This window comes from Hydractinia symbiolongicarpus, chromosome 10 (genome assembly GCF_029227915.1).
Source record: "Hydractinia symbiolongicarpus strain clone_291-10 chromosome 10, HSymV2.1, whole genome shotgun sequence".
Classification (NCBI taxonomy): Eukaryota; Metazoa; Cnidaria; class Hydrozoa; order Anthoathecata; family Hydractiniidae; genus Hydractinia; species Hydractinia symbiolongicarpus.
The window spans coordinates 23960682-23986115 of record NC_079884.1 but is presented as its reverse complement, the minus strand read 5'-3'; the positions used below and the strand labels follow the sequence as shown (position 1 = coordinate 23986115).

The 25434-nt window shown below is 32.6% G+C and overlaps 2 protein-coding genes across 2 annotated transcripts; both read right to left on the bottom strand.

Annotated features, from left to right (window-relative positions):
• Nucleotides 1-1330: 1330 nt before the first annotated feature.
• Nucleotides 1331-9530, bottom strand: LOC130613241 (uncharacterized). Its single transcript, XM_057434580.1, has 7 exons — nucleotides 6807-9530; nucleotides 6267-6486; nucleotides 5406-5595; nucleotides 5046-5227; nucleotides 3518-3718; nucleotides 2830-3085; nucleotides 1331-2701 (listed from the first exon to the last, which is right to left on the bottom strand). The coding sequence occupies exons 1-7, from the start codon at nucleotides 9439-9441 to the stop codon at nucleotides 2009-2011; spliced, it is 4377 nt and encodes a 1458-aa protein (XP_057290563.1). The 5' UTR covers nucleotides 9442-9530; the 3' UTR covers nucleotides 1331-2008.
• Nucleotides 9531-11064: 1534 nt separating this feature from the next.
• LOC130613242 (uncharacterized) lies at nucleotides 11065-25434 on the bottom strand. Its single transcript, XM_057434581.1, has 7 exons — nucleotides 23170-25434; nucleotides 21511-21730; nucleotides 18613-18802; nucleotides 14558-14739; nucleotides 13145-13345; nucleotides 12735-12990; nucleotides 11065-12620 (listed from the first exon to the last, which is right to left on the bottom strand). The coding sequence occupies exons 1-7, from the start codon at nucleotides 25211-25213 to the stop codon at nucleotides 12198-12200; spliced, it is 3516 nt and encodes a 1171-aa protein (XP_057290564.1). The 5' UTR covers nucleotides 25214-25434; the 3' UTR covers nucleotides 11065-12197.

Sequence of the window (25434 nt, the reverse complement as noted above, 5' to 3'; positions counted from 1 at the left end):
CTGGGTTAAATCATAAATAGTTGCTTGTATTTAATATTGCTCATACTTTAGCAAAGGTAATATTGAATGCAAACAACAATTTGTCTTTTTTACAGTGGTCCACAACTGCAAACTAAACAAACAAATAGTTCTTTCTTCCCGTGTCTCAGTTTTCAGCTTTAGAAAGACAGATAAATTAAATATTCTGTATATTCATCTTCTGTCGGAGATATCAAAGACACTACGTACGAATTTACTTCTTCCAAATCATGTATGTTGGCTCGGAATTGGAAGAGAAAAGCAACATTTTTCAGCGTCATCTTCCCTTTCCGCGCGAATGCAAACACAGATGGGTAAATACTTGAAAAACGAACCATGCTTTGGTATCGATTTCATCTCGGTTATTTGCAACGCCTTGTTCGTATGTTAGTACTTTTGTGGAATATGTTTTTAATTTTGTTGAATAAGTTCGTACATTTGTCTAAAATGTTATTTTTTAAAATATTAGTACATTTGTTGAATAAGTTCGTACATTTGTTTAAAATGTTATTTTTTGAAATGTTAGTACTTTTGTGGAATATGTTCTTAATTTTGTTGAATATGTTCGTACTTTTGTTTAAAATGTTCTTAGATTTGTCTAAAATGTTCTTAGATTTGTTTGAAGTACTGTCAAAATTGTTCGTAGTTTCGTCAAATGTGTGCATGTTTCTTGTTCGTTTTGTTTGAAGTTTGTGGGCCACCGTACTTTCCTACGCGTTTCATCTTTATATCAAAAAACGCTACAGGCCCTGGGATCAAGGTTGCTTTCCTTGGCGATCTTGCAGATTTTAGTACAGTTGCTAACCGGGTTGCTTGTAATGTTTAGTGTACTTACTAGTGTACTTGATGTGGTTTTCATACCATGTTGTGATATACCCTTTTTGCTATCATATATTTCTTTAAAGCGTTTTGAAATGCTTACATTAATTCCGAACATCTTCCAAAGCTCAAATCACAAAATTCAGTTCCATACTTTGCATGAAAACCTTCTACTCACAAAATTTGGATCGAGTGTTAAATATCGAAGTTGAACTTCTGTGTACCACCCCTAAAATCATAACTAAATATTCGGACTGTGGGATCCCACCCTGTCCGAAAAGTTAGTTAACGTTTTAGAATAGCATACGTCGATAGATACAAAATTTTATTTCACAAAGAATTATTTGCAGGCCTCCCGATCGCAAAAATAAGTTAGGGGAAATTTATAAAAACAATTTGCCAAAAACTAACGTATCGAAGATTATTTTATGAAAAACCGGTTATTTTTTATTCCAAATAAGACATGAAGTGAACAAGAACATTCTCATTTAACTTATTCATAGACTATATTTTTATTTCTACTTCTCACCAAATCTACAATATAGGAATAAATCTTTAACAACAACAAGAGAACACCGTAAAAGAAAAACCAATAACCTATAGTCGAAACAGCCAGTTTCTGTAAAATTTATATAAATTTTAAAATTCTTTTAGTATAAGTAGTTTTAGTATAATTACTATAACTCCATTTATTGCATCTTTCAAATAATAATACCTCTATACATTCATTGAAGCGTTTAATGGAATACATTATCATATTAAAAGACGCAGCTGATTTAGCTATGTCTTGTTTTTGACTTTAAGGAGAGTACTTGCTTAAATTTAAAGAAACCACAGACCGTTTTCACAGTAGTAAAAAAATTAAAAAAAGCTATTCCTTCTTGTTCTATTTACAAAACGTTGAAAGTAACAGAATAAGCTATTTCAGCAAGGGCTTCTCCTAATAATACATGTTCCTAAAATACGATCTTTTTTACAAAATAAAACCCTAATTTATCGATTGAGCGCTCTAATATTGCGGAAAAGTAATTTATCCTATAAGTCAAGGGCTAGAGTGTTTAATGAACATGTTACGCAGTATAATTGCTTCTCTTCGCTCTCTTAACAAATAATCACCTCCCAAAACTTTTTATTATTTAATAATAAACTGAGAACAATTTACCACGAATCTTTACGAAATAATACATTTCCTTTCAGATGAGCTGCCCGAAGCATCCCTTTCCGGATTTTGGAATGTCGTCGATTCAGCGGATCTATTGCGATATGTCGATGAGCTAGCACTGCTTGGATAAGTGTAACCAATATAAGCAGCCTGATTGGCCGAACTATTAGAAGCTGATCTTCCTAGCCCAGGTGATGCTGAACTGCTTGATCCATACATATTACGATACGGATTATTGGCGGAGTTGTTGGTAGATGATGTTTCTCCGTAAGACACTGAACTACTAGTCTTACGATTGTTGTACGAGCTAAATGGATTAGAACTAGATGTTGAATTGGTGGAGTTGTTGATGGATGATGTTTGTCCGTAAGACAATGAACTACCGGTACTACTAAAGTTGTTCGAGCTAAGGGGATTAAAACCAGATGTTGAATTGGTGGAGTGAAACACTGGATTGCTAGTAGTGCGAGAGCCATGGTAATATGTGGATGATGTTTTGTGGATTGAGCTAGAAGGACTGACGTAGGAACGTCGATGTTCTGGTCCTGATGTGATTTTATAAGAAATTAGATATTTCGGGTAGCATTGATCTCGCTCGAACACTACAAAAATGGATGGGTCAGAAAGGTCATTCACGCAACTATCATACAGTTCAACTTTCGAGTTAGGAAGGAGTGGAGGCCGTTTCATTGTCGAATTGCCCTAAAAACAAGCAGTTGAACTAAACATTAGAGAGAGTATACACACATGAGGAGTCAAATAAAATTATATGAGACGCGTAATTAGACTGAAGAAATAGAGGCTTCCTATCATTATCGTCACTATTTTACCTTAGCGCAACGGCCGACCAATACTTCAGCAACAAACATATAACGAACGTCAGCCATATCAGGAGTGGTATAATTGTGACTGTACTTTGCAGATGTAGAAAAATAACTTCCCTGGCCATACATAGTTGCATTCTTTCCACATAGTCTCCAATCAAAATTTTGAGCACATATGGCATCGACAACGGTGCATTCAGTGCCATGGTACAGTGTTTTTTCATTCACGCTAGACATTTTCTTTGTCAGCTCTTTCTTTTTTCTATGAAAAAAAAATAATAAAAAAAATAAAGGATTGAATATATAATGGAATCTCTCTAACTCGATGCAAGGGACCAAAAAATTTGTTGAGATATTGAAAGTTCGAGATAAAGAAAGGAAAATACCTTAGGCGGAACACAAGGGAATGAGACTTTAGTTCGAGATAAAAAGATTCCCACTGTAATCCTCAATTAGCCCGTTATTGCTCATATTTATACATAAAGAAACCGATTTTTGCTGTGCCATTTTTTCGGTATATTTGTGGATCGTCTAAAGGCTGCCTTTTATTAAATCAAACGTTCTATGCTTTTCAATAAAAAATATTGTATCCCATATTTTTTAGGCGTGGGTAAATAGGTAAGTGGAAACTAGATATACAAAAGTAGCATTCAAGTGAGAAACGGAGAGTGGAGTGTATTCGACAAATAAAAACCTCTCATATCTGTCGTGGTGGTCCTCATGACAGATTTCTTCAATATTAAGCACTTGCACATTAGTGGCGATGGACGCTTTAAAAGACGTTTTAAGTGACCCATAGATTGATCTATCCACAGTAATCCGTTCCCCAGGTTTAAACTTCTTTGGCCAATGCGCTGGAATCTTGGCAGTTAAATTAAGGCTAGCTTTCTTTGTTCTAAAGCATATAAAAAATAAATTAATATTGAGGTTTGGGAATGAACTTTTAAGAAAGTTTAATTGTGTAATCAACGTTATTAATGAGCGCAGTGCATCGCGTCCTCGGTAAATATAATAGTTTTCATTGGCGCATAATTTTTTTACACAAAAAAACCCACAGATGCTAATCCCAAGAAGAAGGACTGTAAAATATGGAACATACTGGCTTTATCAACAGCCCTCTCGGGCTGTCCTTACTTGGCGGTACTCCACTAAGTGTTTTCAGTATAAGTAGCTAATTATATCAAGACAATAACATAAATATATTCAACTTTTCAATCTTAATGAAGATTATTGAAAATGAAAGAAAAATTATACTTTAATGATCATTGAAATATGCTGTAATTTCAGCCTTAGTTAATTAATAAAGTTACGAAATCTCATTTTCGTGAAGGATAGAAAAAAACAATTCAACTGGTGACTAACGTGGAATATCGTAAAAAGATTGAACATATTTTTTATTTCACGACACCTATCCGTATTATGCAAGTTGTCACTGTAGAAAAGGCTTATTTCACTGTAAAGAAAATAGTTGTTACCCCACGGGAACATTTCTAGCTATCCTACATATTTCATACTCCATTTTTCAAATCGAAACAAAAATAGGCAAGGTGAGTTAACTCTACTCAACTTAACTCTAGTATCTACTTTTGCAGTTTTGCAAGTTTTGACAAAATCCAACATACTGATTCTGAAAGCAACATCCAGGAAAAAATCATACGTCAATGATTCGTGAAATTCTATGCAAAAAGTCTGCAATTTCATTCACGCAATGAAGGAAATGGAATGCTGACGCCAAAGAATCGTTAAAGCTTAGTTTACATCTGGCGTTATTTTATACGTCAATTTCTGACTAGGAGTTAATCATATTGAGTTTATAGCATGAAGATGTCTTCATTATAACGATGAAATATGTCAATTTGGAGAATCATATCATCTTGCAGAAGCACACTTTTTAGAAAAAGAGTTCGTAGAAATAACTTTTTAAAACAAATGTGTTTGCGTCACCTAGGGTTCAAAAACCAAAAAACTTTGATATTTATCAAGCATGCTTATTCGGGTTAAAATTTGCCTGCTAATGACTCATCGATGTTTCCATTAGTTGTTCCCAACTCCAACAACGTATAACTACTTGACGTGAATTAGCGCCAGATAAAAACAGAGCTTACATGTATAATACTCGTGTGAATGTTACATTCTAATGTGGGTTTTTTTGAACTCACAAAAATATCCACAATAATTATCATTCACTCCTTTAATATCTATTTGCTGAATGTATTTCTTACCTGATCAAATCTTTGTCTTTATACACAGGTCTCCTTCGAACCTCTCGTTCAGTCTGATATCTTTCATCCAGATTTTTCTGTTTCATTGAGTGAAATGCAAGCTTATACTTATACTCGTTTGTTTCAAATTGGTGCGATGAGCTTCCACTTAAATAGTTTTTCTCAACATCATCGCTTGTCGTCTAAAAAACGAGAAGTATGATGCATGGGGGTACATTAAAGAAAACTGATACTTTTGTACAATTTTTAATTTCTGAAACAGACAAATAAAAACAACTGACATTTTAAAAACATTGGATATCTGACAGCATATGAATCTTGTTGAAAACAAACTTCACAATGGAACCTTTATTTACTTACATAAGTATCATATTCTATCCAGGTGTCACCACCACTATGCCAGTACCATTTCCACTCAGTAGCTCCCGCTTCTTCAGTTATGGTCTTTACAGAGGATATGGTAGACAAACGACGCACAAAAACATCAATTGTGTTGTATTGACCATACCAAGGATAGTTAGAAGAGAACAAAACAAATACGTTGCCAGTTCTGTGAATTTTTAAACAATAATAAAAGATGATAATTGATGGATGAAGTCGATGAAAAGTAACTATAAAAAAAATCTTTTCAACTGCAGGTAAATCAGATAATAATTTAAATTTGCTATAGCATGACAAATTTAACATGGAATGGTAAAAAAAGGCTGTGCATGTTTAACGCAATGACAAACTGACAATTTTAACACATAAATCTTCTAAATTTATAAATAAAAACTTTGAAACATTTATATAAAATCCATTTGCCAAAAATATAATTACGAGAGCTCCACGAAAAGCAACAGTATCCTTTCTCCGATAAACAAAGTAGCTACTTTTATGATGTTTGCAGAAACATATTTTTGAGCGTGTACAATTTATCTTAATACGATGTGAAGTACTTTAGCAAGTTAGCTCAAGCAAGCAAGTTATAAAACAACAGATTTTTTGCTTGGTCATACTTCCTTTGCAAATTATTTGTGCGAGGCGAAAAAATTACAAGGAAATGAATTTAAGAAGAGCCTCTATACGTTTTATAGCGTAAAACCATCAAAATATGAACTAATAGGGAGGCTCCCTATTTTAAATTTTGAAACATTTATCATTTTAACCTAGTCCAGGGAGAGGGGGTTAAAAGGGTTAGGGTTAAGGAACATAAGAATACACTTGTACACAATCACTTACTCGTAAGAAAGAGAAGATGGATCACAAAACTCCTTTTCCAGTTCCATGTTTACATCAACAGGCAAATTCTTCCATTCTTCAGTGTTATCTCCATTTTTATATTGCCATAGATAAGGCAATTTTGCAGATGGGTGAATCAAATGGCAACTTGATTTAGCTTCACATTCACTGACCAAATATCCAGAACAAATACCTTCCTCTTTTAACCAATTAAAATGCTCTACATAAAAAGTAAACATAAAAACAAAATATTGTACGTCATATTTCCTCTTTATTCAAAAGACACCTGTGACAAGATCAAAATATACTGAATTTTCTGATTTACTTTTTTTTTAAAAAAACATTGATCACTTAACTACAGTAAGCAAAAACGCATTCTACAATTAAAGTATAATTGTTACTTCTGACTTTCTGATAACATTGTGACTTTACTTGGTATTACCATATGATTTTAAAAACTATTTAGATCCTAGTAGAAATACTAGAGAATAAGCTTAAGGTATTATAAGTTTCATACTACTAAATTAAAAACACAATTACCTTTTAGCACTGTTGAATCATTACAAACAACATTTTCCTCCGCATTAATTTTCGGCAGAATTATACAGCTTCGAAACTCTTTTTCATTCAACTGATATTCTTGCATCAGTCTTTTCGCCTGTTTTCCAGAAGCACCACTTTCATGCTTAAAATTGCAAAGGCTTTCTTGCTTCTTACAGCTTCCTCTCATAAAATCATAACAAACATGCAAATTTGGGCACAAATCTTCTCCATATTGGCAATTCTTCTTTAAATAATCTGCACAAACGTATGGATAGCGTATCTTAAGCAGCAGCAAAATCTGTTCTTCAGTGATGTACTTCCAAGGAAATTTGTCAATTAACATCTTCTCATGAACATCTTTAAAATCATGAGTAAATTTGCAGATACGCTTATTGTGCGATTTCTCAATAAGCAAGGCACGACAAATATGAAACATTTTACATTGACTAGTTCTGCAACCAATGCCTTTTTTCCAATAATAATGGCAAGGTCGGATTTCTTTTAGGCATAAATAAACAAACTTTTGTTTATTAGGAGCGGATACAATGCGAAATGTGTATTTATACTTTTCCAGCCAGTTTTCAACTGATTTCAAATCAAAATTAAACAATTCCAGCAAATTCGCCATTGGACAATATCCATTTTGACTATTGTTAAGAATGTACTGAAATATTTCTTCTTCAGAGGGTTCATGATTCTGCTTGGCAAATTCCTCCTCGTAAACATTTCGATCTAGATCATTAATTGTAAAACTCTTATTTCGCCTCTTGGACAAATTTAAAGTTGATGACTTAGTAGAATCATTTTTCATGGACAAATTTGAATTTGATGAGTTTGTAGAATCATTTCTCATGGACAAATTTGAATTTGATAAAACAGCAGAACCAACATTTTTGGACAACTTTGAATTTGATGACTTAGAACCAATACCTTCATTACTTGATATTAAAACATTTGCAAGAATGAACTTTTCTGTACCTCCTTTTATTCTGTCCAACGAATAAAATTGTAAAATAGGCATGTTATGACCATCTTTAAGTTTATGTGAAAGTGTGCAGTCTGCACCAACACACATGTTGTTGCAATAATTAGGACAAATATGCATTCTTCTACAAGCTACACCCAAACATGAACCATTTAGGTAGTCTTTGCACACACGTGGAAATGATTTACGAACACGCTCAAGTAACACCCAACTTGGAAGTTGATCATCTCCATTTTTCTTCATTATGAAGGTGTTATGAGAATCTAATGGATCATGGGAAAAACCAAATTTGCAATTATCAGCAACACATTTATTACCATTAATTAAAAATTCTTTACACATATGTAATCGAGGGCAATTTTTTTGTTTACAGTTTCCATCCAAATAAAATTTACACATTAATAACGTTAACTTTTCATTGGAAGGGGTACCACTACTCCTGTTTGTTTTACTTCTGGATTTTGAGTAAAGTACGTTTGCTAAAATTAACTGTTTTTCAGTGAATTTTCCCTTCTCCTTGATATTGTGCAAATTATAAGTCTGTAATACATTATTATTGTGTTCATCTCGCAGGTCATGTGAAAACTTACAATTATGTGCACTGCAAGAATCAGAGCAATATTCTGGGCATATATGAATTCTATTGCACTGTTCAGATGTACAAGTAGTACCAATTTGATAATTCTTGCAGATACGAGGAAATAAACTTCTTATGTGTTCTAATAATCTCCAGTCAGAAAGAGAATCTAAACTATGTCGGTTTATAATTTTTTTATTACTACCTTCAAGTAAATCATGGGAGAATCCAAACTTGCAATCTTCTGTGGAGCATTTATTGGCATTTATTAAAAATTCTTTACACATATGTAATCGTGGGCAAGATGGATTCCTACAGTCTCCTTTCAAATAACTTGCACATATAAACATTGGATTTTCAGAAGTATTGTTGGTTGTTGACCTTGGGTAAAATGATTTTAGATCCGGCCCAGTTGCTACATTGAATGCACCATCATTTTTCATAAGAATATTGGCAAGCAGAACATTCCGATCACCTTTTAAGTAACTTAAATCGAAATTCTTTAACACTTTTTTGTTATGTTCGTTACCACAATTATGAAGATTAGTTTTACTTTGGTTGCAGGAGTTAGCTAACTTGCACTCACCAACACAACTATCTCTGACAAAATCTGAACACAAATGAAGGTACCCGCAATATAACTTTTTGCATTGTCCGCTTCTTGAAAAAGATGTACATAACCGAGGAAAAGATGCCCTAAGTAAAAGTTCCCAATTAGATCCTTTGTATTTTGACAACAAAGGCCAGTTATGCACATCCTTAGGGTTGTGTGAAAATCCAAACTTGCAAGGATTTTGACAATATTTCCTTGATAATAAGTTATCCTTACATATATGTAAACAGCCACAATCTCCACCACATGTGCTATTTAAATACGAGTAACACAACTTCACATTCAACTTTGCTCGAACTTCGATATGGTTTTCATTGTGTGTAGCAATCCAAAATAAATCTGGCCTGCTTTCCAAAACGTCTTTAATATTCTCAAACTGCGGAAAATTTCTTTCCAAATCAGTTAAATTAGTCCCATTCTTTGAGGATAAATAGGAATGGAGCTTCTTTATCATCATATAAATATACTTGCTAAAAATAAAATAAAACGATTAACTAAGTCATTATTCTATTACCCAATTGCTCTCTAGTGATTTCCATTTAAAAGTGAAAAATACAGAAACTTGATAGCCTGAAATAGGTTGCTGCAGGGTTGACTCTTCAACACAAGATACAGTTAGCAAAAGTCTTTGGCAAAATATGATTATTAGAAGACCTTTGTTGTTATCTATTATAAAATACATTAAGTATGTCTGTCTGTAATGCGCAAAGTGGATGTTATTACTTCTTTTTTTTCCACACAACTATTTTGTAATGCATAGTTTTACAGATGCTTAATTTTTAATATTCGTTTGTTGCACAACAACAAAGTTAACAACTTAAATAATATTTAAGAAAGGAAAACTTTTAAAATTTAAATTTTTTGATCTATTGACAGCTCCAACGCCCTTAATTGTCTTATGATCATTGTTTTTTCATGCAATGACTAAAAAGGGTGGTGGCCATACTAACTTGTTTGGAAAGTCATCATTAAAATGTTACTTTTAAAACGCACCATTAAAAAAAAAGTTTATAGCATGGCTCACCTAAAACCATTTTTTTGTTTCAATTTCACATAAACAATTATTCAAATTTGTCTTGCTAACTTATAAAAGTTTAAAATCTAACGACCTTGAATTTAAGTATCAACATCGAATGTGTTTGTTTTTCCTACCTTGGTGGCTAACAAGTTCAAAAAATGGCTTTCAATTTTATGTTTACATAAGAAATTTTATTTTCTAGATGAGATGCGGTCAGGTTCTTCGAAACTTAAACCGTGTTTTCACAGGAAAACACCAAAACCAGTCAGTATTTGTTTAGTAGTAGATCAAATAAATAGATATAAACTCATTAATAAATCTGAATTATTATTTCACAGTATTTCTTTACTTTCTCAGTTAGTGTCATTTTAAATAGATGCTACAATTATTGTTGCTTCTCCATGCTCTAGGGACTCTAGGGTCTCAATAATGAATTGAAGCCAAAACCAATACATGCCTTGTGTAAAAAAAGTTGACTTTAGTTTAGCTTTTAAAAAGTGAAAGTGGATACTGTTCTGAGCAGTCAAAAAATCTACATAGTATGCTTGTACCCGTTACTGTTTTTCGCACATACTGTAAATTTGAAATCCGGCTTTACAAATTTACGACCAAATTTCTGCATTGACAGATTCTTTTTAGTAAAAAATTAGTAAATTTTTTGCATTGAGACTAATGAAAGATAAAAATTTTACAAAACGTTTTTATTAACAGAAACTACAAATACAAAGTTTTCGCAATGTTGAAATGCATTGATGGTATAATAAAAAAGGTGTTAAAAGAAATCTGTGACAATAGTGCTTGTTTTCGCTTTTTTTAAGAGTGACCAACCATTTATCACCTTCCCTGCTTTTTCAGGACTAAATTAAAAAGATTTCCTGACTTTTCTACGTAAAATTGATTATCCAAAAAACTTACTTCATTTGTACTTACTTGTTACTTTAGTTTCAACATAACAAAATTCTCAGATCGTTTTCCAATTTTTCAAAAAAAAAAAAAAACTTTATTTAATTCCTTGACATTTTGACTGAGAAATTTCCTGAATTACCCAAACCTTTCAGACCATTGGCCAACCTGTTCTTTTATTCTCAGAAACTATGTACTCACCTCAAAAACTTTTACAAAGGTGTTATATTATAATAATATATATAAAGCTAAAAGTTCTAAAAAACTATTTTATTAATAAAGGTGTTGAAAGCTCCAGATATTTACATTGTCATCATATTCAGCATATTTGTAACTTTCGATTGTTCACCGCATTTTTATATTTATTTTAACTAATATATTCTAATAGATAAAATTAAATCGCAAATAATACGAAGATATTTCACATAAAACTATTTTTCCAGGTGATTTCTTTCGTTCCGTATTCGTGACCATTTTTAAAATAGCACAGGGCTTTAAAATGAGCATGACATTAAATGACGTTTTCACTAAGGCATTGAAGGTAGGGTAGCTCTGTATTGTTACCTTTTGATTGACGTTTTTGTGATGACAAACCGTGTGTGTAAAGTTGTCAAAAGTTACTGCAATCTCCTCAATGATTCACAACACTTTCTAAAGGATTTATTTTTTTAAAACAGCTGCAAATTCTATGTTTGAGAGCATTCTGTGTGCAGAACAAAAACAAAAGCAAAAGTCTGATGAACATGAGTCGTACCTTGCAAAAGTGTGTGGAAAAAAACACAAAACAAAAAAAAATTGAAGCATAATATTTATATGAAAATATAAGCTACCCTTTTTCGTCAAAACGAGAAACTTAAATAAAATAATAAATTCCTTGCTGCTTATTTGTTTACAAACTATAGAAAATTGATAAATATGATTTATCTACATTTCACAGGCTAGAACAAACTACAAACATAAATAAAAACCAACTGCCTTGTAGCTGTGTTAATTGTGCAGGGAAATGAGTTCCTGTGAAATTTTACAAGTTTCAGCTACAAATTTGTGACCATTTAGCAAAATGCGAAAGCATAAGCAAACTTTAAACATGTTACAATGTAAACTGTCATAGACTAAGATTCAAGCGCTATTATTTTAGAAATCATAATAGAAAAGTAAGTTGGTAAGAGAGTTTACCTCCTCCTCTATGTGATAATGAAGTGGTAAAAAAAAAGGTTTTTTTCAAAGGATCTGTTAGAAGAGTGGAGGTGCTTAATCTAAGTATTTACACTACAAGCTCATAAATATTCACTTCAGTCCCGATCATATATGGCTGGGTAAAAATTGGCATCTGCAGATGGAATGCCAGATGTCTGGTTGACTGAACTATTGGTAGGCAACATACCATGTCCGGATAGTGCAAAACTGCTAGGGAAACCATACAGATTACTTTGATAAACACAAGATGGCGGATTGACTAAATTGTTGCTGGATGTAGTTTGCACGGAACGCCAAGAACCAACAAAGGATCCATGGAAGTAAGATGCGAATGTTTGGTCTGTTGTGCTAATAGACGGCACATTAGATTTTGTGTAGGAAATTAGATATTTTGGATAGCACTGATCTCGGTCGAACACCACAAAAATGGATGGGTTAGCAAGTTTATTCACGCAACTATCATAGATTTCAAGTTCTGAATTAGGAATAAGTGGTGGACGTTTCATTGTTGAGTTGCCCTAAAAACAAACATCTTAAAACTTTTGGAAAATTGAAATCCACGGATACACAGCACTTTAGGATAATACAACTTAAAAGAAGTAACCACCATGTCAATGCCAAAATTATCTTACCGTAGTAAAACGACCTAGCAACACTTCAGCAATAAACATGTAATGAACACCAGCCATATCAGGAGTTGTGTAACTGTGACTGTATTCTGCAGACGTAGAAAAATAACTGCCGTGGCCATACACAGTTGCATTCTTTCCACATAGTCTCCAATCAAAATTCTGAGCACAAATGGCATTAACAACAGTGTATTCGGTGCCATGGTACAGCGTTCTTTCATTCACGCTCGGCACTTTCTTTGTTAGCTCTTTCTTTTTTCTATGAGAATGTTAAAAACATTTTAACATATTTGACATAACATAAAATTAAAGAAAAAGGTTCACACATTGGATGTTGTACAGTGGAGTAGGACTTTGTAGATTTCGTCTAAAATGCAGAGAACAAACTTTATTAGAAAAAAACAAATAAAAACCTCTCATATCTGTCAGAGTGATCCTCATGACAGATTTCTTCGATATTAATGACGTGCACATTGGTGGTCATGGACGCCTTTAAAGATCTTTCAAGTGAGTCATAGATTGATCTATCCACAGGAATCCTTTCCCCAGGTTTAAACTTCTTTGGCCAATGCGCTGGAAGCTTCGGAGTTAAAGTAAGGCTAGTTTTCTTTGTTCTAAAGCATATAAAACATAGCATAAACCGATCTTAAGATATTATTGGAAATAACTATTGAAACAAGTTTAATTTATTTCTTGTGTTATCAGATCATTATTTAAAAAAAAAATCTAGTTTATATTTTAGAAATACTTCAGTATTTTAGGCTATGCTTATTTATCAGGGCACTCTTTGGACCAGTATTAGCATCTCTTTAATAATAGCCGTATTCTGTGTGTTCGAAAGAGTTACGCTGCAGCTTTATTATGAAAAACTCCGCAGAACCCCCCAAAATGGAATCATGCTATGGACGGCGTTTTGGTTTGGAAGTGATGATTGTGTGAGGTTTGTAGGCCTTCTTTTACCCTTTAAAAATTTCCTATCTATACGTTTATTTATTTTCTGTATATTTTTACATGTTAAGATGAATAAATCATCACGTTTTCTAGCCATGTATATATCCTAAACAAACCAATTTTAAGACTTTGGCTTGCTGTGAACATAGATTTCGAGGCAGCATCCTGATTAAACCAGCTAACCTTATTTATTCCTATTCTTTTGAAGTTCTTATTTAGTTTAGCATATTATTATTTATTTGTATTTGGGGTTTGGCTTTGCAAATACAGTTAGGCTAATTCTTGTTGCTACATGCAGTTAGGTAGCTACACCTTTTATTACTGTTATGAGAACTTATTCTGCAGAATGAATGTATTGAGGAATAAACATGACAGGGTAATGATGGGCTGTTTCCTGTATTTTATTAAAACTAAAGTTTTTTTGAAAAAGGTATTACACCTATATGCATGTGAGACATGGTTCACATGTACTGAGTGCTCATACCCTGTGTTAAATCTTTTTTGCAAAATAAAGTAATATTGATTGTTTTTACTACTAAGTTACAGTAAAGTTATTTTTTGAAAAATATATTACACCCGAAACATAATGTTGTGTGCACTTCACTTGATTTATGGCATACTGCATACTTGTACTAAGCGCTCCACCTGAATGTTTGGCACAGATTACGGTTCTTATTAATTGATCACCGAGCATTCAACGTCAGGTAACATGTCACTTGTGGTTTAACCCATCGTCCCCGGCAAGTTTAAGTAAATACTTATTATTAATAAAAATAAAAATAAGGCTCAAAATTAGATACGAAACAGCTAGAACACATAGGTTAAATTACGAAAATTATTATTCTTAACACATTTTATACACATGTAGTTCTTACCTTATTAAATGTCGGTCTTTATATACTGGTCTTCTTCGGACCTCTCGCTTTGTCTGAACTTTTTCATCCAGATTTTTTTGTTCCATTAAAAGAAATGTGAGCTCATATTTATACTCCTTCGTTTTAAATGTGTGCATTAAAGCTTTACTTAAATAATCTCTCTCTATATCATCGCTTGTTGTCTGTAAAACAAATAAAGCTTACTTTTTAGAGAAACTTTTACATTCAGAGTTTTTACTAATACTACACACAAGGATCCACATGAATTTGCTCAATATTTCCTGTTTGCTCTTTCATATATCCGTATAGCACAAAGTAGCAATTTGAAAGTCATTTTTAAGAAAATAAGAGTATTAATTTAAGAGAGGGTTTGGAGAGGTGGTCATTGCGTAAGTCTGTTGTGATTTCTTATTTTCTTGAGGTGGAATCTAACTTATGGTCCGGGACCTGACTACAGGCAATTTCAGTTATAAAGATTTAAGTATTTCTGAAAAAGTTGTTGATATCGCTAAAATTCAATTTCAAGTAGTGTAAACCTGGGGGGTTAAGCCCACAAGACCTTTAAAATTTCCTTAAAATGTCAGTATATTTACACTAGCCTACTGGCCCTAAAAAACCCTAAAATCACATGGAATTTTACTTCACTCGAAAACAACAAAAACAACTTCTTAAAAACGCAAATCTTGTAACTTATGCAATTAAATTAGAAATTAGGAAAGTTTGAACAAAATGAATAATTTCTTAACTACACATTTTTTTGTGAATCTCAAATGCAAATGCAAAAGTGTTATATCGAGCTTGTTTAAAATGCAATAAGAATTAGGGTTAAGGAATTGTATGCACATTACAACTACCAAGACATTAAAAATAAATAATTTGGTATGATAAATATATCATTGTTATAATTACACATTTAAAAGTAAAAACATTTTCTATTGGTGTTCCAGTCCATGCTATTTTGGCAGTAAAATAAACAATGGTCCGCAAAATATATACTTATCAGTAACATCAAAAGTTTTTTTTGACGAACAAGCAAAGACAACACAGCTGTATATATCAAAAATGCTATATTCCTTTAAAGTCATTGCTAATGGCACAACCGGCTTTATTTGCATTGTATGGTTATGTGCAAAATTTGGAAGAATATAGTTACGAACAAGCAAAAACAACACAGCTGTATTTATCAAAAATGCTATATTCCTTTAAAGTCATTGCTAATGGCACAATCGGCTTTATCTGCATTGTATGGTTATGTGCAAAATTTAGAAGAATATAGTTACTGCTAGGTCGAAAAATTGTAAGTTTATTTAAGATGAGCCATTGTATTTTCTGTTCTTAGAAAATTCTTTTGAATCTTGTAACATACTATTATTAACACAATGAAGTTAACCAGCAGGGCTTTAACAGCAACTTTTAGCTTCTATGACAGAAAAAAGTATCTCCCCCCCCCCCCCCCCCCCCGGAGAGTTAGAAAAAAACAAATATCAAATGCGATATATTTTTTATCCATTTTGTTGCCACAGGTAAATTTAAAGGACGGGCGAACCCGTGGATTTTTCCAAGGGCAACGACTAGTTATGCTAATATTAGTCCACTATTTTAAGTAACAGGCTCAATACAACAATACCATAATATTTTTATTTCTTTGATTGGTTTTTTTACCGTTTTGCTGCTTTTTGATTTTACTTAATGATTTAGCTGAAGGGCTACAAAGTGATAACATTGAGGAAAGTATTATGGGTAGAATAATTGCTGAAAAACAATATAGGGAGGAATGAAGGCTGAAGACAATATCCCCCTTAAATAGCAGATTAGTCACTTTGGAGGTAAGAGCTTTAGCAGTTTTTGTTAACCCTAACCTTCCCTTTTTTCTTCCCACTTAAATAACAATTTTGACTTACTATTATTTTTACTCCTTCATTTAACTCAACAAGTTACCAAACCATGGTGTGCATTTTTTAAGTCTAATGCAACAAATACAACCTAAGCCCAACAAAATGAAGGATTAAAAATAATACTCGCCCAAGGATTTCTGCATCAAGTAATGGCTAACCAAGATCATATTGTAGGGAAATAAAAGTTGGCAGATTCTAACAAGGTTGTATATACCTCACCACTAAAGTGTTTTACTATGAATATATGCGACCTTATGCAAAGGAAAAGTTATTCACATCCACTTCCACAAAAAATCACCATTGTCTCCTCAACATCTTGTGCAATCTTTCCATAGTATAAGAGGTTGTAAAGACAAACTTCAATTTGTGGAAATACGAAACATCTCATACACATCTCAACCAATTAAAAAAGTTGCAAAAAATCTAGCCATGGAGATGGTTTCAGAAGAAAAAAAAAAACAACCAGTAACTACAGTGGAACGAAAGGGAAGAAAAAAATGTTGTGCAAACATAAAGAAAAAATTCATACAGCAGATTTCTCATCGAAAATTTTTTTACTACCTGGAAAGAAAACAAATTAAGCATTTTTTTATTATAAAACCTAATTTATAAAAACGTTTATAGCCTGACCTTTAGCCAAAAGTTAGGAACACCTTAAAAATATAACAACCTTTAAATAAATTTCAAGCTGAAAAAAATATTAATTTAGTTTTAATTTTTTAACATGGTTTAGTCAAGAACCTAACCCTATCAATGATACCCTCGAAAGTAGATCCAACATTGGCCTACTTTCCACTCACAAATTGTTTCTTTTTCAACATAGTAAAATTGAAATTTGTTTTTGTATTTTGGGTTTCTAAGAACCACGACATTCTTTGCTAGCCATTAAGCATATATAAAGTTTTGCGATAGAGATATTTTGTTTAAGAAGCCTTTAATTACTTTTAATAGGGGTTGATTTTTATACCTATAAATAGAAAATTAATTGGCTAATTGAATTATTCTCCCATGGAAATTAAAAAGTAACTATTTAAGGATATGTTACCACTCTTGTTTTCTTCACATTATTTTCATATTAAAAATAATATTTTTTATAAGCTAGATAAATTACATACAATACTTTCTCTAATATAAGACCCGTTTTCTATTACTTGAAGACATCTTTGAGAGGGGGCTATAATTAGAAGGAGGCTAGTAAAAAAGGGAGTCTATAATTTCTAGAATGAGGTTAAGAAGGGAAAATTAGATAAAAAAAATTGACATCGAAAACTCTTTTTCCGTAACTTTTGCTTTCACTCTATGTAAAAAATGTTACTTATAATTGTTACTTAATATCAATGTTTGGGACAATTTTCGAGTCTACGTCAATTGCCAGTTCCTTTGTCTGTTCATTCTTACTGCCAGTATTAGTAAGAAAGAATATTTTCCATTAACACTTGAAAAAGACAATATAGTCTTTTTCAATTGTTAATTTTAAGTATTGATTTTGTAATTTATCGTATTGTAGGCAGAATGTATTTTCCTACCCCTACTGCTAAATCAACAAAAATTTGGCCCAATCTTGAAAGGCGTCTACAACTGGAAAAGAGCTAATATTTGAGGGTCTTTTATCTCTACAACATACCTCTATGAGGAGCTACAATTAGAAGTGGGTGTAGTATTTGGGGCATAATTGGCAGAGGGGTCACAACCCCTATTTTTAAAACAACATCTCCCTATTATTAGGAACTCACCCTTCTTATTTTGAGAGTTTATTCAATTTATTTATGGATGCCAAATAATTTACAGGGAACTTTACAGTAAAATTGTTAGTTATTTTTAGATGTTCAATCAGATAAGGTTAAGGATAAGGTCATTTTTGTCCTCAGTTTTCAAAAATTTCTCAGCACCATTTTGCTTTTACTTTTATTTATATAACTCATTAATAAAGTAAATAATCAAACAGACGGATTTGTAGCCCATAGAAATAAAAAAGGATCCTTTTTCAATGCCGAACACAGACAAAAATAAGAAGAGTTAACACTAAAAACATGTGGATCTCGTGAAAATCAATTATCTTTAACAGGAATCATTACTTGATTTACTTACATATGTAACATTGGATATCTGACAGCATATGAATCTTGTTGAAAACAAACAATGGAACCTTTATTTACTTACATAAGTATCATATTCTATCCAGGTGTCACCACCACTATGCCAGTACCATTTCCACTCAGTAGCTCCCGCTTCTTCAGTTATGGTCTCTACAGAGGATATGGTAGACAGACGACGCACAGACACATCTTTGGTGTGATAGTGACCATACCATAGACATTTAGGAGAGAACAAAACATATATTTCACCAAACCTGTTAATAAAAGTACAATAAGTTAAATATAAAATCAAAAAGATGACAAACAATGTATAATTAAAAATATTAAAAAAAAATAAACCATCAACAAAAGATTACAGAGCTGTCAACTATTTTTTGAACTTTTATGATTTAAGTTTTATAGATAAGCATTTAAGATATGCATTTAAATGTCAGTACAATCTCAATAATTTAAAGAGGCAAGGGAGACCGATGTGACATATGTGAACAGGGGTGCATCACCTTTGTTCTTACCAAGGGTGCATAAAAATTCTAGTAGAATGAGTAATCATATGGTCCTCAAGTTATGTTCTTGGAATGTTGGCACAATGCGACAAAGGGCGAATGAAATAGGACAAATCATGGAAAGAAGAACCATTTGTAGTTCAGCAAGGTTAATTTCAGGTAGACAGACAAGATACAAAATTTTCTGGAGTGGTGATGGGTCTGGATTCAGTGGTGTTGGTCTACTGGTTAAAGCAAATATAGTTGATCAAATTCTCAGTTGAAAGGGTGAATATTCATATCATGAGCATCCGAATACTTATAAGTAAAGTTGTTCTAAACATTAAATCTTTGTTTGCTCCCCAGTTGGGTAGGACAACTGAAGAAAGGGGTAATTTCTTTGCGTGTGTAGCCAGCGAAATTGGTTGTTTCAGGAGACTTGAATCGGTAAACAAGGGGGGGGGGGTGGTTTCGAAGGCATTCACAGAGGAAATGGGCATGGTGCTCGAAATAATGAAGGAGTAAGAAGATTGGATATGTGTATGGGAATAAATTTGTCAATAGTAAATAGGTTTTTCACAAAACCAGACTGTAGACTAATCACTTATGTACACATCAGGCAATGCCACAACACAAATTGATTTCTTCCTGGTCATAAGGAATAAAGCAAGTGAAAAACATAAGTGTGATTAACAGTGAAGAATGTGGCTTTTGGTTTGTGACATCAAAATTGCTGCAAAATGACCCAGGCCTGTTAAACTATGAAAACTGAATGATACAACTGTAACATAGGGGTTTGAAAGGGATTTTCAGTCTAACATTCCTGTAAATGTTAATTTACACAACGGTGAGAAATATTGGAATGCAATTAAAGAAGCCTTGCTTGTGACGGCTGATGTTTGCAGTTGGACCAGAGGTGGCTTTTGTAGACAGCGTGAAACCTGGTGGTGGAATGACACAGTAGCATCTACTGTCAAGGAAAAGCGAAGGCTGTGGAAAGAATGGCGGAAGGATGGTAATAAAGGTGTCCTGAAGCGAAACAGAAAGCTACATTAGTCTAAAGGCAAAGAAGTCAGCAGAAGAAGACAAAATGCAAAACCTACAAACAAAAGAAGGGAAAAATTGAAATTGAAATTTGAAAGCCAGGACGTTGTCAGTAAAAGATGTATAAAAAATGACAGTGGTGGTATATCTTACACTGAAAGGGAACGATGAAGGCTTGTGGGGATCGTTACAGTCGGCTCCGCAATGTGGAGTTTCCTTTGGAACCCTGAAGCACTCTAAGAGAAGGATCCACTGCAATCAAGTCAATAAAGCAAACAAAGCAGCTGGTCCATCTGAAATAGCTGTTGAAATGAAAAGAGCAGTGGTCTTTTAGTTGTGACAATAATAACAAATCTTGATAATCTCATCATCAAGGAAGGTAAAATACCTGAAGAATGGAATTTGTCATTCATCATCAATTGTCACAAGTGTAAAGGGGATTCACTTGAACGAGGTAACTATAAAGGACTGAAGCTGCTAGATCAAGTGCTGAAAATTGTAAAACATGTGTTTAAAACTATCATCAGAAAGCAAGTTGACATAGACTCAATGCAATTTGGTTTTATGCCAGGTAAAGGCACAACTAACGCTATATTCATCCTTACGCAATTGCATGAAAAGCACATTAGCAAAAGACCTCTATTTTATTTATGTTGATTTAGAGAAGTTGTTTGATCGAGTGCCAAGGAGGATACTTTGGTTGTCAGTGAGAAAGGTCAGTGTTGAAGAATGGGTGATATAAGTAGTACAAGGAATGTACACTGAGAGTTGGCTCGAAGTATGGTGATAAATTCAGCATAAATGTTTGAGTTCATCAGTGCTTGTTATGAAAGCAATTTCATGTGATTTCCGACAAAGTTGTCCATGGTAATTATGCTGATGGATGTGTAAGACCAGTTTTAAGGATAGAAAAAGTTCAGATGAACTAGAAGCAGTTTAAGTATTTGTATCATTAAAGATGTTATAAGAATATTTATGGGGTTGGGACTTTGAAAAAAAGCAGGAGATTAACTGGGTAAGAAAGTGTAGAGACTTCAAAGTTCCTGGGACAAAGCCCAAAAGTAGACGGAGAAAGACTTGGCAGGCGGTAATAAGGACAAATTGGAAGGACATTAATACCCCGTTCAATTCATGCTAGCATGAATAACAAAAATTAAGCTGAAAATGATGATGAATATTTATGTTTAACTTTAGCTAATAAGTAAATTATAGATTGTTTGAGTTAAAATACATTTTTAAGAAATATCTGCACAAAACAAAAGTTCTATGAATAAGACCATCAAGAAAAGAATCAAAAGAATGGACACAAAGATGTTAGAAAAATATAACGCAACCAAAACATATCCTTTATAAATATCTCGCATTCCTGATCTGGTAATAAAAATATTAAAAATAAAGATAAGGCATTAAGGATACTTTTACAAACGAAAACTTACTCAGCAGATGAAGAAGATGGATCACAGTATTTCTTTTCCAGTTCCATGTTTACATCAGCAGGTAAGCTTTTCCATTCTTCATTGTTATCTTCACTTTTATATTGCCATAGATAAGGCAATTTTAAAAATGGGTGAATCAAATGGCAACTTGATTTAGCTTCACATTCACTGACCAAATATCTGGAACAAATACCTTCCTCTTTTAACCAATTAAAATGATCTATATAAAAGTGAACAAATATTGTACATAATAATTTCTCCTTCAGTTACAGGATACCAGCTCCATTACTAGGTATGAATATATTGACCTTTCCAGAGCATGTAACAAGAAAGTTATATATAACCAAGATGTGGGATAGATTAGATGCTCTGAAGCTGAATTCAGCTTTTTAGACAACTGCTCTTGTAACCAGGCATGCTGCTGGGCAAATCTTTCAAAAGGCTTGGATTTACACAACAAAAGAGTATAGATGGTACCTGCAGGTGATGATGGGTAAAACCCAGTGGACTTTTTACCTCTAACAACTAGTGTTCTTTAATTAGCCAAAACATCAGTTAATAATAGGGCAACTTTGGTTCTAAGTCCTTTTTATCAAATTTGTAGGGAGAAAACACAAGAGACAGGATGCTCAAATAGCAAGATATTTGGCAGAGTGCATATTTAACATAGCAGATGTTGACTATGATGATTTTTCAAAATTTAATTTTATCTACTTTGGACATTCATAATAAACATTTGCACCTAACTCATAAGAAAATTTAAGGCAAGTTTTGTTTTGATAGAGTAATATTTTGTACTTCATTATCCTTATTTTTATCCACGTCTTTGCACTTATTTGTACTTTTTTGTGATTCATCTCACATGGAAATCAAGGTTATCTTTCTTAGTATTTGCAGTAAAAAATAACTAACTAAATAAAAAAGATAAGATTAAATAAGAAAATTATGATAAATCAGCTAACAAATAAATAAGAAAAGTTTTAAAACATTTACATTTTCAAGATTGACTTGAAAATGTAACTCAGTTACGAAAAGCTTCGTGCTACTTTATAAATTAAAAATAAAATTTTAACATGTGTTTTTAAAACTTTTCTTATAAATAAGAAAAGATTTTGCATTTATAAACTTATATTGATTTATGGTGTTTTTGTTCTTATTGATAGGCTTGGGTATGTAAATTAGTCCTTGTCAGTTTGAGCCAACATATAAAATTAAAACTAATCACAAATAAAAAGTAAACATATATAGATACAGCAACAAATTTCTCATGCAAAGCTTTAGGGTCATTCCAACTTGTAAAAGTACCTCAAAATTTCTTCCACCACTACCAGCAGAAAAGTTATTTTTATATACATAATAAATTAAGTGGTAATTGATGAAATACACTGGATTACAAAGGAATTAAAATTAACTTAAAAAGTGCCCAATTTTTTAATATAAAATTTGATTTAAGAAAACTCTTAAATTCTTTTAAAAAAAATTTGGCAGATAATTTGACTACTTCTTTAATTTTGTGATAACTTAGGGAAATTTGTGATGCAACTAACTGAGTGGTAAAATCATATACCTTTAAAAACTATTTAGATCTTAGGAAGGCATACTAAATAATAAATTTAAGGCATTATAAGTGTTATACTACTAAATTAAAAACACAATTACCTTTCAGCACTGTTGAATCGTTACAAACCACATTTTCTTCTAAATTAAGTCTTTTCACCTGTTTTCCAGAAACACCACTTTCATGCTTATGAGAACCAACATTTCCAGTTAAATTTGAATTTGATGAAGCCAAATCTATTTTGCTACATAAATTCGATTTTGATGACTTCATAGAATCATTTTTCTTGAATGAATTCGAATTTGATGACTTCATAAAATCATTTTTCTTGCACAAAGTTGAATTTGATGAAAAAGCAGAACCACCATTTTTGGACAACTTTAAATTTGATTTGATAATATTTTTAGACAGACTAGACCCACGACAATATTCACCATTTTTCTGTGTTGCATAATTCGATATTAAAACATTTGCGAGAATAAACTTTTCTGTGCCTCCTTTTATTCTGTCCAATGAATAAAATTGCAATATGGGCATGTTATGACCATCTTTAAGGTTATGTGAAAGTGTGCAGTCTGCATCAACGCACATGTTGTTGCAATAATTAGGACAAATATGCAGTCTTCTACAAGTTACACCCAAACATGAACCATTTAGGTAGTCTTTGCACACACGTGGGAATGATTTACGAACACGCTCAAGTAACACCCAGCTTGGAAGTTGATCAACTCCATTTTTCTTCATTACAAATGTGTTATGAGAATCTAATGGATCATGGGAAAAACCAAATTTGCAATTATCAGCAACACATTTATTACCATTAATTAAAAATTCTTTACACATATGTAATCGAGGGCAATTTTTTTGTTTACAGTTTCCATCCAAATAAAATTTACACATTAATAACGTTAACTTTTCATTGGAAGGGGTACCACTACTCCTGTTTGCTTTACTTCTGGATTTTGAGTAAAGTACGTTTGCTAAAATTAACTGTTTTTCAGTGAATTTTCCCTTCTCCTTGATATTGTGCAAATTATAAGTCTGTAATACATTATTATTGTGTTCATCTCGCAGGTCATGTGAAAACTTACAATTATGTGCACTGCAAGAATCAGAGCAATATTCTGGGCATATATGAATTCTATTGCACTGTTCAGATGTACAATTAGTACCGTTATGATAATTCTTGCAGATACGAGGAAATAAACTTCTTATGTGTTCTAATAATCTCCAGTCAGAAAAAGAATCTAAACTATGTCGGTTTATAATTTTTTTATTACTACCATCACGTAAATCATGGGAGAATCCAAACCGGCAATCTTCTGTGGCGCATTTATTGCCATTTATTAAAAATCCTTTACACATATGTAATCGTGGGCAAGATGGATTCCTACAGTCTCCTTTCAAATAACTTGCACATATAAAAATTGGATTTTCAGAAGTATTGTTGGTTGTTGACCTTGGGTAAAATGATTTTAGATCCGGCCCAGTTGCTGCATTGAATGCACCATCATTTTTCATAAGAATATTGGCAAGCAGAACATTTCGATCACCTTTTAAGTAACTTAAATCGAAATTCTTTAACACTTTTTTGTTATGTTTGTTACCACAATTATGAAGATTAATTTTACTTTGGTTGCAGGAGTTAGCTAACTTGCACTCACCAACACATCTATCTCTGACAAAATCTGAACACAAATGAAAGTACCCGCAATATAACTTTTCGCATTGTCCGCTTCTTGAAAAAGATGTACATAACCGAGGAAAAGATGACCTCAGTAAAAGTTCCCAATTAGATCCTTTGTATTTTGACAACAAAGACCAGTTATGCCAATCCATAAGATTGTGTGAAAATCCAAACTTGCAAGGATTTTGACAATATTTCCTTGATAATAAGTTATCCTTACATATATGTAAACAACCACAATCTCCACCACATGTGCTATTTAAATACGAGTAACACAACTTTACATTCAACTTTGCTCGAACTTCGATACAGTTTTCATTGTAAGTAGCAAGCCAAAATAAATCTGGCCTGCTTTCCAAAATGTCTTTAATATTCTCAAACTGTGAAAATTTTTGTTCCAAATCAGCCAAATACGTCCCATTTTTTGAGGATAAATAAAAATGAAGCCGCTCAATCATGTTTGCCTTCTAAAGATTAATAATATTATGATTCGCCTCAGGCGGGAGCGTCTGACAGAATATTTTTGGATCTTTGCGAATTCCTTAGCCGAGAGTCGAATATCTTAGCAGATATCCAATATTGAATTAAATATCTTAGCAGATATTTCATATAGAATATCTGCTCCAGATATCCAGGCCTGAGATGAGCAAACGAGTATCATTTCAGTAAAAAATTTTAT